The sequence below is a fragment of the Agelaius tricolor genome, unplaced genomic scaffold (assembly GCF_023055355.1).
Source record: "Agelaius tricolor isolate 1412-34295 unplaced genomic scaffold, bAgeTri1.0.p SCAF_72, whole genome shotgun sequence".
In the NCBI taxonomy this organism is placed as follows: Eukaryota; Metazoa; Chordata; class Aves; order Passeriformes; family Icteridae; genus Agelaius; species Agelaius tricolor.
Window position 1 is genome coordinate 881,925 of NW_027269332.1, and position 19,162 is coordinate 901,086.

General features: G+C 40.2%; 1 protein-coding gene across 24 annotated transcripts in view; it reads right to left on the minus strand.

Annotated features, from left to right (window-relative positions):
* Positions 1-19,162, minus strand: part of SOX5 (SRY-box transcription factor 5) — a 608,636-nt gene that overhangs the window by 232,698 nt on the left and 356,776 nt on the right. For 22 of the 24 annotated variants that reach the window (XR_011677034.1, XR_011677035.1, XM_071417998.1 and 19 more), the window contains one exon: positions 9,352-9,583. Coding sequence is in view for 22 of the 24 variants with exons in the window: in XM_071417989.1 (XP_071274090.1) it covers positions 9,352-9,583 (232 nt within the window). In the remaining 2 variants the exon portion in view is untranslated. Of the gene's footprint in view, positions 1-9,351; positions 9,584-19,162 lie in introns of those variants that run through there. The other 2 variants (XM_071418008.1, XM_071418007.1) reach the window with 1 other exon arrangement.

The following is a 19,162-nucleotide window of genomic DNA, read 5'->3' on the forward strand; positions in this document are numbered from 1 at the left end:
TGTCAATATATTACCCAATACTCATGTTGACAGCTTCAAAACTGAAGCTATGGTCACTGCCCAAAAGCTAAGTTTACACTGGCCACAAGCAAACAGGAAAAGTACATCATCTGCCACAGATGTATTCTTTGCAGGACTGAATGACTCTATTTGCAGCTCTATGAAATTCTGAAAACTGCTTTCCAGAGGAGTTTATCAAACAGGTTTAAAGATAATTTAAACAAGTCTTATACAGGTAACTATTCTGCTCTCCCCCACACTCTGCTGCCGTCTCTGTCAAGACAATATGAATTTTAAAAATTGGAAAAAAAAAAGTGGGGGATTGCAGATTTAATATTTATAAAAGTAAAGAATGTACCATGGACTCTATCATTACTCAGATACAGAGCACAAACTGAAGTGAGTTGAGTGGTTTGAACTCTGAGATGCAGAATGTTTTCTATTCTCACAGAGCCAAGCACTATATAGCAAACCTTTACTTATCAACAACGAATTATTAAATGCTCTGGCCAGGCAATTACCTCTCAGTCAAAGCTTTTTTGGTTGAAGTTATCTAACCACAGATTTATAAACTATAGGGATCAACAGCTGAGCTTAACACCCTAAGCTCCAGCTGTAACCTATGAAGAAAAATAGGCACTTCTGGGGTGTGAGTTCCCTGACCTACTTACAGGATCTGTTAGGACAAAGTGAATCACACAGCACTATTCCCCATTTACTTCCATTAACTATAAAGTTAAAGCTGAATTTACTAGCTCACTTCTAAACATGCACTTTTTAAACAGACAGTCTGAGGAGACTTCACCCTTGAATCCTCACCCCAAAAGTGACATTCAGATTTACATGGCTTTGTATGATGTGTTAGTGGCCAGCTCCATTCTGTGAGAGGAAATAACTTCTTTCCTCTATCAGAAAAGCCAAAATGTCCTCATGCTGCACCAAGGCTCCAATAATCACCAGAAATTTATCACTGAGACTTCATAAATTTAACTGAAAACTGTGCAAGAAAGTAGCTTGCTCCTAGCAGAGCCCTAAATCCTCAGTGCTAAGCTCTGCACTCGTGTCTGGGTGTTTTCTGGAACCCTCAGCAGATACTGAGCACAGAGGGATCCAAAGCTGAGCAGGGTCTCCTGATTGCAACTGCAGCACTCCAAAGTGAAAGGAAAGAGGAAGGTTTAACTTACAGAGATGAAAGCCACACTTTAAATTCAATCTGAAAATCAGCACAGATTCTGAAGCACGGATGTTTTGCATTATTTCTGGCTAGCAGTATTAACAAGCAGTGCAAGCTTCCACCTCTGACATGACTTAGTGGAGAGATACACATACAATCTACCCCAGTAATTCAGACTTGAGATGTCAGAAGGATTTTACCTTTTTGCTATAATATTTCTTATTTTCTGTCATCAAAATCCAATCCCACAGAAAGCTATGTGCAGAAGGAGTTATAGTCAGTGACCTCTCCTTCCCTCCCTCTTGCTACCATCAGCATTAGGTTCCAATCAACCAGATTATTTTGCAGGAACAGGGTCATAAGCTAAGCATTCTGGGGCAGGAATGTTTCTTTTTTCTGTCTCTATAAAAATAAATCATGCTCTTGGTACAATATAAATAAAGATAATAACAGTCTGATATTAGATTTTACTGGTCTATGCTTTAGACAATCTGTGTAATTTGCTTGCTGCCTATACAAACCACAGAAAGTTAATCTTTAGAGCTCTTTATTTTTTCCTTGGGGGGGGATTCAGTTTTAAAAGCATAAGAAGAGGATGCTGAAACAGACTATTTCCATATTTCCACTTCCACTATTTCCACATATAATTACAGTCCTGTTTACACTGCCCTGGCAAAAGCCATTCCAAATTACATCAGGCACAACTCCACTCAGTGACTTTTGCTGGTTTATCTAGTGATGCTAAATTAATGGGACTCACCAAGTTTACTTCTCCCTTGGAAAGAGCAAAAAATGATCTGATCCCACAACTACAACTAAACCAGAAACAAAGCACTCGAGGGTGTTAAAGAGAACCTGGAAATGAGGCCGGCCAAGCCATTCAGACATGCTTGCCACCCCAGGCATAAAGGACTCTTTTTACTTCAGAAAGTTTGTTTCCTCCCTCTCATTGTCTTTTAAACACTTTGGAACACTGGTTGGTTCAGAGACAGTGCAGCACATCAATCTCCTCCTGTAGGGAGCTCTCTGAACACATCTTGGGAGCTGACCCACCAGTGGTAAATGTCCATTCCTAAGTAAACACATCATGAAATCTGCAGTTAACTTGCCAAAGGTCCTTCTTCAGCCATGAATTTCTAGAGAAAATTAATAACCCCTTTTATTACAGCAGAGAAGGAGGTGGTGTTTCACTGATGTACTGAAGACAAGGGGATGCATCTAGCTCCATGAAAGGAAAAAATCATCACTGGATGACATGGCACCTTAAATGCCATTTTCATTCCCACTACAACCACCACTACTTTTGGTGAATCTGAAAAAGCATTAGCAGTGGGAAGAAAAACTAGAGAAAGCAAGCTGGCCTTGGCACAGCCTAATCCAGCTGAATTTTGTATGACCTGAGAAATCACACTTAAAGAGACAGTGCACAAACCATGAGCACATCACCAGTCTGTTGAAAGGACAGAAAACAAAGAAATGCTCCAAATCCCAACTGCAGTGGGTAACTTCCCATGGACACAAACCTCTGACAGTGAGAGAAGGGACTGTAAAACACAACTGTGAGCACTGAGGGTGGCAGAAGGTCCTGGCACTGCTCAGAGCCTGAGTTTATAACCACAGGGATTCCTTGCAGCCCTGAAATTCAAGAAACCATGACCAACCCTTCACAATGCCTTTTAGGTTTGGTGTATCTGTGCTAAGTAGAGCTGCATATCACAAACTAACCATCCCCTACTTTATTGACATTCTGTCCAGGCAAATAGCTCAACACTCATTCTTACTGTGCAACATCTTCATATGAGCTATTTACTGGAAGGCTTTAGAATGGATTAAATAATAAAAATTACTAAGCTAAATATGTCTACAAGCAGAGGAAGAAAATGGGCAAAGCAGAAAAAGGTTTTCAGAGGACAACTGAAAGCAGACAGGAACTGATAGAGTAAAGCTGGAAACAGAGAAATCTGCACCTGCACTGAAAAGAAAGGCAGAAAGCCACACCAGCTGCTCAGCAGAAGCACCATGGGTATGAAAAGTGGGTGGAGCAAACACAAAGCACATGGGGAAACTGTTCTGGAAGTTCTAAAATGAATTAACGACTACTGGAGCAAAAATGAGTCAAGGTGGTGTCCAAAAGGAGGAGTTTGTGCTATGTAGGGGGCAAAACATAATCAACTCAGGATTCCCACAGCCTTGCCTAGGGGAATATGTCAGATAAGAGTATGGAAGCCTGGCATGCTGCTCTCTACTCTGATAATAGTTACAGTGAGCCAAAAGCTTCTCATGAGTGCAGCAGCTTGGCCAAAGGACACACAGCCACTGAAAGGAAAGGAAAAGCACAGAAATTTCAAACTACATTTCTCTGGGCTTCTGTTTTCAGAACCATAGAGAACTGGGTGTTTAACTGGCAGCAGAGTTTGTGTCTCACTACAGCACCAGAAAGACTCACTGTCACTGAAAATGGTGGAGTTCCAAAATAAATTTGGGCAGAGTGCCGCAGGGGATGGACCTGGACTGCAGAAACTACACAAAGTCCACAGCTATTGTTTGACTTCCAACAGGATGGAGAAGATCCCACAGACCATACCTGTGTTATGTCACACACAGGGAGTGTCTGTTGGAAGCAAAAGATGGATCAAGAAGGAGGAACATTTAAATTTAGTCTCTTTGGATTGCTGCTATAAACTGGTCTTGCAGTCCTAGTGCAGCTTTCTCCATATCCCTAGTGTGGCTTTCTCCATATCCCAGACCTCAGCAGTGCTCCTCAAATTGATACCACAGATTTTAAACACAATTTTGAAGTTATCTCTGTTGCTTAGAAAGATGAACAAGGTTTTTGCTTACATAGTTTTTTTTATAGGGCATTTAATAGTTCTTTTTTCTCATAAGAGGGAGCATGTGGTTGGAATATTCCTACCAAATGTGGGCTTTACAGTTCTACATATCTCTTTTTTCTGCAGAATTTTTCAGCCACTCACTCGAATTAGATTTTACAGGTATTTATGCAGTAAGTTTAAATGAAGACATTTTCCCGTATGAAGTCAATGAATTGATGCCTAGGCACATAATCACTTGCAAACAATGGACACATACAGTTCCCAGCACTTCCATAAAACAAAGGTGTTTACTTTTCTGTTGATTATTTTCTGCTTAACTGAATTCAAATGAATCCATTAAAAACATGACTGCTTCACAGTAAGATGGTCTTCAGCAAAAACAAACAACTGCTGTTTCCACTTCTCTTCATGGCCTTTAAAAACTACAGTCATCTGCTCCCTGTATTCCAGGCAATATATAAGTCTGGTCTTGATTTGTCAAGCTATTGGTTTAAATGTAGTTTTAACCCTCCTGCTCAGGGAATGGGGGAAAAAAAAAAGTTTTCTTACTTCATTACTTATTTAATGTCCCTTTGGGCCTTTCAAAGTCTGATCAAAACAGCAATGGGTCACCTCAGACTTCAGCAGGTGTTTCTGCTGGGAATAATGTATCCACCCTGGTTTTCCATGGCCACAAGTGTGCAAAAGTCACTGTGTTTAAAGGGTGGTTCAATAAACAGAGGGAGACTTCCATGAGAGCACACTGCTCCTGAATGGCACCATGGCTTTGATCCCTGGCTCACCTGAAGAATGCAGGTGAGAGCATTTGTGTGCCCCAGGCAGGAGCTGCACTAGGAGCAGGTAACGTCAGCAGGACTCACAGGGATGGGACAGGAGGGAGAACAGGGACCAGGACAGGGGGGACACACAGATCAGCCCAACCTGAATGCAAGATGCTATCAAAGTGTTATCAAAGAGTTATCAAAGCTGTTTCTGGCTCCATCACAGCTGATCCTCAAGGACTGCAGAGAGTTCTCCAGGCTCTGGACCAAACAATGCAGTAGCAACTTCTGCAGCTCTTTGATGGGTCCTGACTATTCAATGATTCCTTTTCATTTGTTCCCCTTCCTAACAGCCCACATGGTGACTCCCTGGAATGCTCCAAGTATAAAGATTAAACTCTGGTAAAAGCCTAAAGTTGTATCTGCACAAACTGCTTCCACCAGCCACTTTTGTGATGACATTTATAATGCAGTGCTTGCAACACTGCAATTTCATCATCTTATAAGTATCAATTTACCACTAAGAGAAGAGGGAAAGAACAGCAGACAAAGGCAAACTTACCCCTGTTTCTGGTTTATTTTAATTGAACTAGTCCTGTTCAGCTAGGCCTATCTCTTACAAAAACAACAGTTTCTAGTTTAAACTGTGAAATTGTGTGTGTGTGTGTGTTGTAATTATGGTGCCTGCTAACAATTTCATACTGCCACACTGCACATATGGCTTCCAAGCTAGCTTTATCTGAATCTTTGTGAATCTATTCTCCATGCTATTAAACTGAGCACATTCCACATCGTTCAAAAGTAATTACACTTTTGTCTAGAGTGTAGGAGACTGCTCTCCCCAAACAATGAAATTCTCATTATGAGAGCTGGCACAGTAAAGGCACTGGTGTTCACAACACTGTGCATTGTATCATCACAATAACTTATCCTAAGCTTGATGCTCAAAGGTACACTGGAAATTAAAATTTCTCTAAAACCACTGTGAGGTTGTTTTATTTTTTTTTTAAATATGCATTCTTTAGCTCAGTATAATTAGAGTCCTATTTGACTTTTTAAAAAGCTATATGCATTCAGATTTCCATTCTCCTCGGAAGGTCTGAATAATAGCTGAGTGCTCCAGTGCTTGTTGTTCTGATCCACCACCATTCATATGCTGACAACTCCAGACCAACAGGTGAGGCACAGGCCAGGAGAGATGTGATAAGAGAATCCAAATGAAGCATTAAACAACCTTTTACTTGGAACAAGTGGAGGAAAAGCACAAAGCACCGTGCTGGTAAGCTTTTTGACCAGCAGTACTGCCATTCTCAATATTATTCCCAAGTTACACAGGAGTGACTTCATTCACCACAGAAACACAACTTTCAGTGTGAAGCAACAGAATTACTGAACAGTGTACCAGAATATTTCCTATAAATTTAAAGAATTATTGAAAATTAATTCTAAATCCCACTGAAAGTGCAGGACAGATGTGGGTTACCAGGACAGTCACAGCCATCAGTTTGGAACAACCAGGGAATGGCAGAATTATGGCTTACCACTTTCACCTCTTCTTCAGTACTTCTTTTATTTATTTTTTCTTTAATCCCATCCTGCATTTCACTGATATTCTATAGCTAAAAAGGATGGTCTGATTTAAACACACCATGCCTGTGGAATACTTTAATCAGTACTTTCAGCCTTGACATTTCTCATTTTCCAGAATTCAGCACACAGACACCATTGGTGAGATCAGTGGTCTTGAGAGTTGCAAAAGCAGACAAATAGAACATAAAGGCAGGCAAATAGAAACAAGTAAAACAAACCTTTGTAACTCAGATGAGCTAACAACTATCTGTACTACCCAAATACTGTAGCCTTAATAGGTTTCTTCAGAAGAGCTATTGACTGATACTGTAATCCTCAAGTGTTTCCCTGCAAGGCTCATGGCAGGGAAAAATCTCAGATTTATTCCGGGTCAAACCATTTGTCTCTTATTTTCTACTGAGCAGTTGCTTTAAATCTGATAAATTATTGTTTCTTTTCTTATCAGGAGAAGAGTTTTCCTACTTGAAATAAGTATCCAGTTTCTTCTATCAAGAGAAAAGTTTGAGACAGAGTGATCCCTGCTTTGGTTGAGGCTGGTGGAGATGTCCAGAGGAGACCTGGCCCAAACCCCTGCTCAGGCAGGGCCACTGAGCTACACCTCCAACATCCTCAGAAATATCCTGTTCATTTTGATGGGCTGCACAGATTTTTGCCAATTTTGAAGATGCCCTTATAGGAATTTTGCCCTCCTCTTATAAAAATCTACTCAGAATTTTGAGCTGTCTCACCAGGCTGTTAAAACTTGGTAAAGTGGTACAGGGTCAATTTCCAGGAGTGTAAGTTGGGAGGTGTGAAGCTCCTGGAGCTTTATCACTAAAACTGTATCAGACTGCAGACTGTGGCGCTGTGTGCACACCTGCACACACCTGGATCTGCTTCCCAGAGAGGATAAAACGGCAGAATGTCAATTCCAAATGTACAAAAAAAGTCCTCTGCCATGTTAGAAAGTGAATGCCCTGTGAGAATGATTTTTGTCACTGCTAGGCACACGAACTGAAGTCATCCAAATGTTATCCAGTGATCTCCTTCTGATAACTACATACCACAACAGCAGAGGGAGGGATTATGGCTATTTTACCCATTTAGACTGATCGCTTCCTTCCTTCTGGAGACACACAGGCTGCATCCTTTCTGAACTACCTGAGTGATGATTTACAACACAGTCCTCACTGAAAGGGAGTTATTACCACAATGTTACATTCATACAGGCTGGCAGCATTCTTAAATATGTATGAAGACAAAACTAGACCCTTACAGCCCCCCAAACACTGCCTGAGGTAAGGCTGCAGTGTGTCACTGCTGCAGCAAAACTATCTAAAACACCCCATGATTCAGCACCTTGTACTGTAAAAAGACAGAAAACACTGTTTTGACATCACATTACACACAACCTCCATAGCAGGAAGCTATACCAGATGATCAGCTAAACCTCTTGTTCTAAAAAACTATAGTGACCAAAGAAGCAAAGGGGTTAGTTAAACTCAGTTAAAGAGCAGTTAAATGTCCCAGTGAGGTGTAGCTGAAATACTCCTGCTGGCTCCTTAGAGAACAGTATGTTTTTATTTCTTCAGGGTCTGATTCTACATTTCTGGTGCCATCACAACTTTATCTATTGACTTAAATGCTGTCAGAAACAATTCCTTATCTTCAAAACACTCTCTTAAAAAAGGCCACAACATAGCAAAGCCCATACATTACATACCCTCACATCCCACTGGCTGGAACTGTTACATTAATGAATTTCATATCCATAAAACATAAGATAAAGGATGAGAAATAAACAAGCTCGAAAAAGATAATGACATTGTCTGCCCATGAGTAATTTCTCCAGTGATGTTCTTTTCTCCATGTAAAGTTGCAATAACACAAACTAAAATTATGTATTCCAAAGCACTGTCTGAGCCTAAGCATTAGCCCAAAAAAGGAAGGGAAATGGATCAGGATCAATGAGTTATTCTGTCTAGGAGAGCAGCTTCAGTGAATATCCAGTGACTTGGTCCTATGAGAAATAATAATCCCTAAGGCTTTTTACTTAGGCCTTGTTATATATGCATAATGAGCTGTAAGGGCTTAAATACCACTGTGGAGCTCTTGCAGGCTTTTATGAGAATACACTATCACCTATTTTGCAATGCCTTTTTAAAAGCCTTCAGATATGCAGGTCCACTTATTATCCTCCCTTCCAGTGAAATTACCAGCGCCCTAGTGGAGGTGGGGGACTGACAGAAAAGTTACAGCCCATTTGTAAATGGGCAAGAGCTGTGCAGGCTCTGTGCTTACAACAGAGCTTTGTGCAAGTGCCTGGGTGCTGGGGGCCTTTCCCTGCACCTCTCAACCTTTCTGAAAATGCATCAGTGCTCCATGTGCACAAACCCAGCACGGTGACACTACAATGCTAGCAAGAACAGGGCACTGTTTTGTCTTCTTTAAGACACAGCCAGTTCTGGGCTTCCCCTGGACTGCTGCCTGCCATGAATTGAGTGCTCAGAGTCAGCTGTAGAGTGGGAACTTACAAGCCAAAAAGCAGTGAGTTGATTTAATTTCACAAGCATGGTAAATTTTATTGTGGGTATCTGTGACGTGAATCACACATCAGATGTAAGTTTTTAAGTCATCAGAATTCAGTTTCTATTTTCTTTTGCCTTTATACAGTCTTTCAAGCTTTACTGTTGCACAAACTTGGCACCAGGGTGATGTTTCAGACTCCATGCCAAACGTGACTCTCACTTCCAGTGCTCCAAACCCGTTTGCTGAACACACACACTTCCAACTCACACCAGTGCAGCTAACACACTTTCAGCACCCCACATGCCACCAGGCAAAGGGGAGGAAAAGCCTGCACTGAGAGGGGGCAGAGCTGCCCAGGATGAGGTGTGCCCTGTCCGTGGGGCTGAGCCCTGCACACCCCACCAAGGGCAGCTCTGGGTGCCAAGCTGCTGCAGAGGCAGAGCTCAGAGAAGGGATAGAGCACAATAGAGCAAAGCAAACCTACCATTGTGTTGTGCTGGGAAGTGGGAGTCCTATGGCCACAGTTCTCCTGCGTCAGCAGAGAAACTGGCTGAAATTCCTCAGAGTGAGGCTTGTTGGGAAAACTCACATGCAAGGGAAGGTGAAAGGCTGGGAGCCCGTCACTCTCCTCTTCTCCCACTTTCTGTCTGCTTGTCACCATGGCTACCTCTCCATCTGCTTCCCCATACGGAGAGGCTGGTCGCTTGGAAGACATCCTGGAAGGAACAAAAGAGGAGAAAATAATGAAACCTCCAAATAAATCCTTAATGCCGTCATTGTGTGGTTAGGGGCCATTGTAACAGAAATGCCTTTTTTGTGTTGGCAGAGAGCAGGAAACCATCCAAATACCACTGCAAAGCACACACAATTGGGAACAATGGCCAAGCAGGTAGCAACAGAACAGTGCCTTGTTTGTTGTGAGAATAATACACTAATATAGCACTCCCTTGTATTCTGGCTTCTTAAACATGAAAATTCACCTAAGACTGCATAATGAAATGCAATTCCTTTTAAAAAAATACCCATCTAGTTTTGCATTTGCAAGGGACTCTATGAAGATAGAATGTCTCCCGATACAAGCCATTGTCAACCTAGCTTTTAAGGAATAATCATCTGCATCTCATTATCGACAACTGATAAAAAAAACCAAAGTTAAATAAAATACAATACAATAAAAGAACTTGCTAGCGGGCCAAAACGTCTGTGTTTACAAAATTTCACACATGTGAGCAACTGAGGACTACAGTCCTGTTGCAAGGATCTTTCCAGGTCTCCAGATCTGGAATACTTAAGCAATTAAACATTTGGACATTAATAATCTAAGCTTTTTGACAACATGAAGTCAGGGGCTTTGAAAGAAGGTCAGGATTGAATGAAGATCCGCTATCAACTCTTTCTAGCTATATATCAAATTATTCCTTTCTATAGCTAGATCAGAATAAAAACCCTCATGAAAATGTAATTTATATCTGTACCTACATAAAAAAGGACACACAAGGAAGATACCTAGAGCACACATTGGAAAAACCACACAGAAATATTGACTTGAAAATCAGGCCTACATTGTGAAGTTTTTGCTAATGTCTGATAGGACATATTTATCTTCAACTTTTAGAAACACTGAAAGAAACCTAAATCATGGGCAAATTTAAATATCATTCAAGACAAACACAACTGAAAATCTTACAGAACACAGAATGCTTCCAGTTTGGTCTCCAAAATAGCAGGGGCTACAATGAAGTCTTAAAATGCAGACAAAATCTGGGATTAATTACAGCAACCTTGTTCATGAAAATCAGGGTATGTCCATGGATGGCCCCTGTGCTAACCAGGGGCATCTGCAAGGAGCAGAATGAGGAGAAATCCTCCAGGCACAGCCAAAACAAGAAATTAAAAACAGGGAAATGTTTCATGGGGAAAAAAAAAATAAATAAAGTTATAAATGAGGAAACTGAAGACTATTTGAATGCAAAAGTTAAAAAAAGGGGCTGAAGTAATATTGCTCCTCCTGAAAAATGTCGTATTTATGATTCTCATGACTCCATTTTTTATTCTGCACTCCACAGTTAAAGGGCTGCACTGGAAGAGCCCAGCAGCCTCCTGAGCCATGTGTGGGGCTGCTCTGAGGTGGAGCCTGTCCACAGGGTTTGGCATATTGAGCACGGAATGGTTCTCAGCAGCAGTCAACTGGGTCTGAAAACAAATAGCGACTTTAAACAGCCCTTTGTTAAGACTTATTTTGCTTCTAATGATCTCATTTTGAGCCTTGCCTCCTGAGCCAAGTTAGATTATATTAAGAAGAAAAAAAAAAAGGGAAAAAACCCAGAAAAACCAACAACAAAAACTCAGACAAAAAAACTCCCTACCAGAACCTACATGCAGCTGCACATTGCCTGTTCTGAACACCACCTATTGCCAGCGCTCAGAGAACCAATCTGTATTTTCTATTAATGTCTGCCTTAGTCCAACAGACTAACACTTCATACATCCTACCTGAATTCTGTCTTCTAGGCTTTCCCACCTACGTGTCTGCAGCAAAGCATATGCACAAAGACAGAGATCACCAGATAGACTCTTACTGGCAGTTTGTTACTAGCCCACTGAATTCAGCATTTTACAGCTATGTTTGATGTGACAGATCTCAAACCCTTCTGCAGAAACCACACAGCTCCCTTCTAAAGTTAATGTGAATTATTCATATTTTGCATTGTACTGCACTGAGATCGACATTTGCTACGGAATTTAAGTTTTTTGGTTACTCATTTTAACAGTACTTTAATAGAAGCCTGAGCATTTACAAAATCTCTCTGAAAATCAGCACTAAGCAGTTGTCTCAATTTTGGCAAACAAAAAGGGACGGACACAAGATCATTACTCAATTATTCCACAGTAATTTTCTATACTTTAGAACAGTTATATTTGATAAAATGACTGAAAATATTGTAAGCCATGCACAAAAGTCCCCACTGCAATTCACTCTAACAATAAATTACAAAGAGAGAGGATGCCTTGCTTTGTATTGATGATTTGGATTATACATTATATACTCAAACTGTGTCAAGAACTCCTACTGCTGTTAACCTAGAATAACACAGATTCTGTCACATTGCTTCACAAGGAAAGTTTGAATATCACGCTGAAATAAAGCTCTTCTGTTAACTTTGGATGTGAATATAGAGTTTCAGATCATCTTCCTCTGCTTCCCAACTGTTCCCAACAGGGATGAAATAATTTTCTGCAGGGAATTTATATAAACAGACAAGGAAGATAATAGAGGTGTCCACCTCCACGCACTTGCAATAACAGAGATTATTTTGCTTTTGATCTAAAATGAAAACCTACAGGTTGGATTGTAGACCAAACTAAAGTGAAAGCAAAAAGGGCAGAAGAAACTTTTCCTTTTTTCTCTAAAACACCCAGTTTAAATTACAAGCCACAAACCCATCACCATCTTAGAAGACTAACAAATCACTAAAATGGCTAAGGCAGAAAAGCTGAGCTTTAATCTGTGTTAATCTTCCAAGAACACCCAAAAGAAATGGACACACAAAACTGGACAGCTCAGCCATCAAATGCAATTTTGTGTTCAGGCAGCTCTGTCCACAGACAGCCTGAGTCAGACAAAATCAGTTTCACAGAAATTTCTTACTCCTTATGAACAACAAGAAATTTCCACAAGAAAATGGAATATTTAAATAAATAAATTAATAGATCCACATCTACTTTTGGAAATGTCTTCCTAAAGGATAATATCTATCAAAGTCTGTAGCTGCAAAGGATCAAATCTCTGAGTGGTTCCCAAGTAGAAAACGTGAAACAAGAAAAAGTCAACTACAAATTACAGCTTGATTGGTTCATTTCCCAAATTTGATATGCCCCCACATCATGCATCCCCTAATATTCTTCTTTTCATAAATCTGGTTTATCCTACTAAGCTAATACCAGGTCTTAACAGATTCCACATCTAAGATGCAAGCAGAGTTCCCACCACAAACAATAGGGAAAGGGAAACAGCTAAATTCTGAGCAGCAACATTGCCTGAAACTGAGCCCTTTTAACCAGATCTAGACCTAATGAAGTACTGGAATTATCCCATCCTAACAAAGGACTGCAAACATCCTGGATCTGCCCTCAGTGATAACAGTTCACAGCTCACAGAACTTCAAGATCTTTTCCTCAAATTTAAACTGGGAATCGTTTTCAATTACATCACTCTGAAAGAAGATTTAAAATGGAACAGGAAACACCAATTTATGGATAGGATTAAAAAAAGCACCCCAAAACCCTAAGATATAACCCAGAAAGGTACAAAAGTAATACAGCACACCAGATTCCAAATGTAAAAGGTGTCACTGCAGATGAAATCTGTTGCAACTTCATTGTTTCAAGAAGAATTGCATTTTGAAATATCATTAATCACTTCTACTGAATAAAAACAGGTAGATGGCAATTTTTTAGGAAACCTAAATCTGCAAAGTTCTGATGCACAGGGACACAGCCTGTACCCAGGCCATTCCACAGACACAATGGAATTATGAAATGCATCTCCATGTATGAATTTATCAGTGGTTCACCAGGAACTGAAGATTCAGTTCTGATGATTAATTCAAATTTGATACTGTTTCCTTGTAAAGAGACCTGTTTCCAGAAAGGCTTATTAATATGCAGAAACCACAGGTAAAAAACCCAAACATGCTTTTTGTTCAATTCTCATTAATAAATGCTTTTCCTGGTAGGAAGAATGTTTTTTTCAGGGAAGTAAAAACCTCATTGTTCTAACTCACTCTTATCCAACAAATATTTTATGTGATTCATATTACAACAGTTTCTCCAAATATTTCTTTATGCCCTTCAGTTTGTAACAGACTCTTTGTAGGCTTAAATTGACACCCTGTGTCTATTGATCTCAGAAATTTCTGCATTGACTTCAGCATGGCTGGATTTTCCCACTGGAGCAAGTAAGAGCTACATATCCACATGAATTGTTTCCTACACTTATTGGTTCCATCCAAATAATTTCAGGCTGGTAAATATGACTATTTTTCTTGCTTGCTTTTTCCCTTGGATTCAGGGTCTCACAGAAGTGATCTTTCCATAGTTATATTTTCTTTATTATTACTATTTTTAAGAGAACCTCACTTAAGTGTCCCCCACTACATCTCCATTTGTTCATTGGTTTCGGTTCATTTCACCCATGATTGTACTCCCCAAATAAACCTGAAGTGGTGTTCAGTACTCAAGGAGATAGTGCCCTCTAGCACACAACCTGCATCCTTTCCAATTGGATTGTTCGTGCCATAAAATTTAATAAATTTTGTGTCATAAAACTCTAATCTTGTTACATTAAGCAAAATACCTCAGAAACATTTCAGATACCTACAAAAGCTTTTGGAGAAGGGGCTTATCCATGTCTTCAAAAGTGTCAAACACAGATGTGTCAGGAGGAAAAGATATGAGGCCATAAATCTTAACTTGTTGGGAGTTAATTAAGGGATTCATCAATCATTGCACAGCTCACCCCATACACACAGGCAAAATCCCGTCACAGCAATCACACAGCCCACAGCAATCTACAGGTTAAAAACTCCCCAAGCCCCTCTGTTCTGACTATTTATAAATGACTTGCTATAATCTAGCATTAAGACCTGTAATTATAAACCAGCATTAAAACAGGCCTGCAAAGTTATGGATAATTATAGCTGGTACACTTTTTAAAGAAATAAAAAGCTTTTCCATTCAAACACGGGCTTTGCCTCTCTGACAGCTCCAAGTCCACAGGATGTAGAAGGATGATTTAAACTGTATGTCAGAACTCTGAGCAAGAATCTCTTTTCCCCCTTCTCAAGGGAGGCGTTGCTGTTTCCTCACCATAACCAGGCCTGACTGCAGTGGCACAGCCAGCTCTGAACCAGCATGGGAACATCACCTCTGAGCTCCTCTGGCAGCCACAAACCCTTCTGGGGCTTTCTCGTGGGCAGGGTTCAAACCCCTCAGCCCTGAGGGTCAGGGATGGGAGCAGAGGATGAGGAGCAGAGCAGCACCAGCCCAGCACCAGGAATCTGCTCCCGAACGCGGCCCGAGTCCAACTCAAATACTGAGAGCTGAAGCAGCCCAAAAACTTCACTCGGATTCAGTCTGCCTCTCTGCAGGGATATTTACCTCTAATTACAGTCCTTGCTGGAAGCTGCAGACTGCCTTTCCACAGGAAATAATTCTGATTACAGACAGCAGCACTGCTACATGTATCTAACGTATAACCATACACACACGTATAGATGCATAAACACAAGCTTATACAAAGCATCAGCAATGCATCTGCTCATCCCTGACCACATTTAATGCTAATAAAACACTCCTTCTTCCCAGGTTCCCTGAACCCATGATCTCTCCTTACACACAGCCCAGGCAAGAGGTGCCAGTTAACACTAACAACGGTTTCCATTCTGTTTTGGCCCCAAAGTAATTCATTATTTATGTACACTGAATAACTAGTACCTCTAAAAAAACCAACTCTATTCATTTTGACAAGATTACTTGTGTAATAAGGTATTACTCAACATGAGTAAGGGTGGCAGACTCCCACACACTGTCCCACTGGGAACTGCAAGCCTGACTTGTTTCTACACATACCACTAAAAACAGACTTCATTTGGCAATATCTTTGAGTCATTTACAGCCTGGTTTGGAATTCTTCACTGAAGTAATTCCACAATTAAAAAAAAAAATTGAAAAAGAAGCAAAAGTCTGTAATCTGCTAATCAGTAAAAACTGTGAGTGAAACGTGCTCTAATCTGTCACTCACATGGGGTGGGATAATCTGTTAATTACCACTTTCTAGGATCATATCAATCAGTTATCTTCTAAAGCACACCTATGCTACAAATCACTTGTGCTATTCAAAGGGGGTTTTGGTGAACAAGTCAACTTTGTTAACACAAACCCAGATCACTGCAGCATAACCTGAGTAATATTTCTGTGCAGCTGCCTATTATTGGAGCTGCCACAAGTAATCCTATGCTTAGGGACACCCCATAACTTCCATTTCACCCAGTCCACCTTCTCCCTTTGGTTTTCTAGATTTCCCCTCTGTATGGGGTAACTTGAACAATCTTGGACAGTCCTTCAGTTCAGAGGATTCTGAATATAAAATGAGAAGGGAATATGTAATTCCCAATCCATTTTAAATTTTAGTGTAATATCAGCAGCCCAGGTCATAAACCTGATATTCCACATAGCGAGGAAATTGTTTTTTGAGAAAAGCTGCTGCTCCAAGTTCCAGTGGTAAATAAATAGTTTCAATTTGACAAGATTTGAACCTGTCCAATACTAAAGTTGTTACAAGTGTCCTTCAAGAAAATGTTAACAAAACCCTTTTTTTATTAGAAAAATGAAAAAAAAATCAAAAACCACTTTCGAAAAATTCCATGCCATCAACTGAAATTTTATAATCTGCATTGTTTTGCACTTGCAAGGGATTTATGCACAAAAACACCACTGTAAAATCAAGTCTAGTAAAAATCCATTTTCAAAAGAAGTTCATGCTGAACATTCCCACCATGTGCTACACAAAGCTTTTCAGGGATTTTTTACCCAGCAGGTAACTGGGAAAGACTGTGCATGAGCAAGTTTTTAGTGAAACAGTGGCCTGAAAGAAAGCAGACTTCAAGCAAAACAGAATTTGGATGGTAATGAATGCACTCCTATCTGCTATAGTACTGTAAGGAATATTACCTAATTCTTCCATAGATCTCACAGAGAGTTTGCATCTCACTGGTGTGTGCTAAGCAGGAACATTCAGCAATTCACCCAGAGACACACACTCAAAGTCAGCTTCAGCAGCAGAACCTGTGCTCTCCTGATTTGTGTTTGGCACCTGCCAACTTCACCACCCCTTTGTTTTTCACTCATCTGTAATATCAGCTAAAAGAGCAAAAAATCCAGTAAAACATTTTTAAACCAGGATGAGATTTTAGTTCCTGAAAAGTGTGTTTCTAAGGGATCAAACCTCAAAATCTGTGAGTTTGGAGCCCTTGTCCAAGGCAGGAGAGGCACGTGGCGGTGGCACCGAGCGCATGGCGGTGGCGCCGCGGTGTCAGGGACGATAAGCATCCACCAGCACAAACTCTGAAACAGCAGGATGCAGTCATTGTTGATGTTTCAAGCAAACTGAGCCTGATCACTGGCTTCTTTCATGCAAAAGACTCTGCTTGGATGATTTTGAATTAAATCCACAAGCTCATTTATTTTCCAGTGCATCCTCAAATTAACTCTGGCTTCCTTTCCTTTCCAGCCCCCAACCTTTCAGAAATGTACCCTGACTCTTCAGCTCCTCATACATCTTGCTTTTTTATTATTTATTTATTATACTTTTTATTATGATGTAAAATTTGTCATCATGCCACCACAAAAACAGCAGAGCTTTGCTTTGATTTTCATGTAAAGTTTTAGGAAGGGCTCGCTGCTGACAGCACTACCTCAAGCACTGTGACATCAGGTAATCACCACTCTGCTGGTTGAACTACAAAGAGGATCTAGTCAAATAATTAGAAATTCCAAGCCTTGAGATTTCACTGCATAAACTAATACCTGAAAATGACAGGAAAGTCGTCAGTCCTGCTGCAGACGCTGAGTAGGAGACACAAGGAATCCACACATCACACACCTGATTCCCACTGAGAGAAACGAAGGCAAGGACTTGAAATCGCTCTAAAATTATGACAGTTATGACTGACTTATTACAGAGAAATTTGAGGAAGATGGGCTCATTTTGCAAAGTGAGTAAATATTAAAACTTGCAGTTTTGGGAGCTTATTCTCGGTCATTCACAGTATTTGTCTAATCAAGCTGACACAAATTTTTGTTCAAGCATTGTTAAATGATTAATTACTTTCAGTAGAATCAACATTAATAAGAAGAATTCTACCCCAAAAAATGCCCAGATTTCAGTGTGAGGAGCCATTATTTTGACTGAGACTTTGGTAGAATGTGACACAGCTTTTCCCACTCCTCTACCACGCCAGTGGTCTGACGTGAGTGCCAAGCAAACAGCCACTGAGCTTCAACCCCCCCCTCCTTTCCCCTTTCTTTATTGAAATTCTAAACTCAACAAATTATATTCTAATTATTTTCTAAGCAACATTTCCTCTGCAGAGCTTGTGTGTAATCACAAATCAGAAACACAGAAATTTTTAGAAGTTTCTTTTTTTCCCCACTTCACTCTCAGTTTCCCTACTGTTAAGTTCAGAATAATAACTTTATATTGCATGTGTGTTTCCTTCCAGTAAATCTACCTATAATTACACTAAAAAAGTGTTTTTCAAGGTACCCACTGGTGTTTACTCATCTGAATTTGCAGTATCATTCTACCTTATCATCTAACTCCTGCTCCAACTATCACTTGCATCCACATTTGCACCATGTCAGCACTTTGTTAAAAAAAAAAAAGGCAAAAAACCATAAGCACACATGAACACATCCATCTACAGGTGTCCTGCATGTTTCCTGGCTAAACTGATCATGCCAGTAAAGCAGATAACCACTGATAGCACAAACTTGCATCACTGAAATATTTGGCCTTTAATTAAGTTTAGTGGGAGCAGAACTGAGGCCTCAGAGAAACCATTTGTACCTTTAAGAACTTCAGACAGTGAAATCAGTTCTGCATCTGTGTGTGTGATGAAGGGGGCTATGAAAAAAAAAATTAAACTTAAGCAAAGCAGTGCCTCTAATGGATGTAAACCTTTTCTTGCCAACAGGTTAATTCCAGCTGCCCAGAATTTTTATTATTCTTTTTTGTTCACATCCATGTGCATGCTCCTCCCTTTCTGGAGGGTTTGTACATGACAGGTGCATTCTTGGCCCAGGAACAAATAATCCTGGAGACCCCAAGAAAGAAAAATCAAACTGAACTTGAAGATAGAATCACAGGGAATAAATACATCATTGCCTTTCCATTATGCTAAAAAAACACCACCAAAAAAAAAAAATTTGAACATTTATAACGTACAAGCAATTTGAGGTAGGATTTTCAAAGCTGAAAAGAGATTGTTCCAAAGCCCAGATGTTGCCTTTCAGAAACCAGTGAAAATTGCTGCCTCGGAAAATTACTCTGAAATACCAATAGAGTAAACCAAAAATTGTTTAAATAAAAATAATTCTACTCAGACGTTCTGCTATTCCAAGAGAAAAAATGAACTTTTTTCAAGTGTTCAGGCGGTTTTGCATTCCTATCTCCTACTTCAGATGATCCACACTCACGGATCATCTCTGGCCCAACAAATAGGGAATAAAACAGG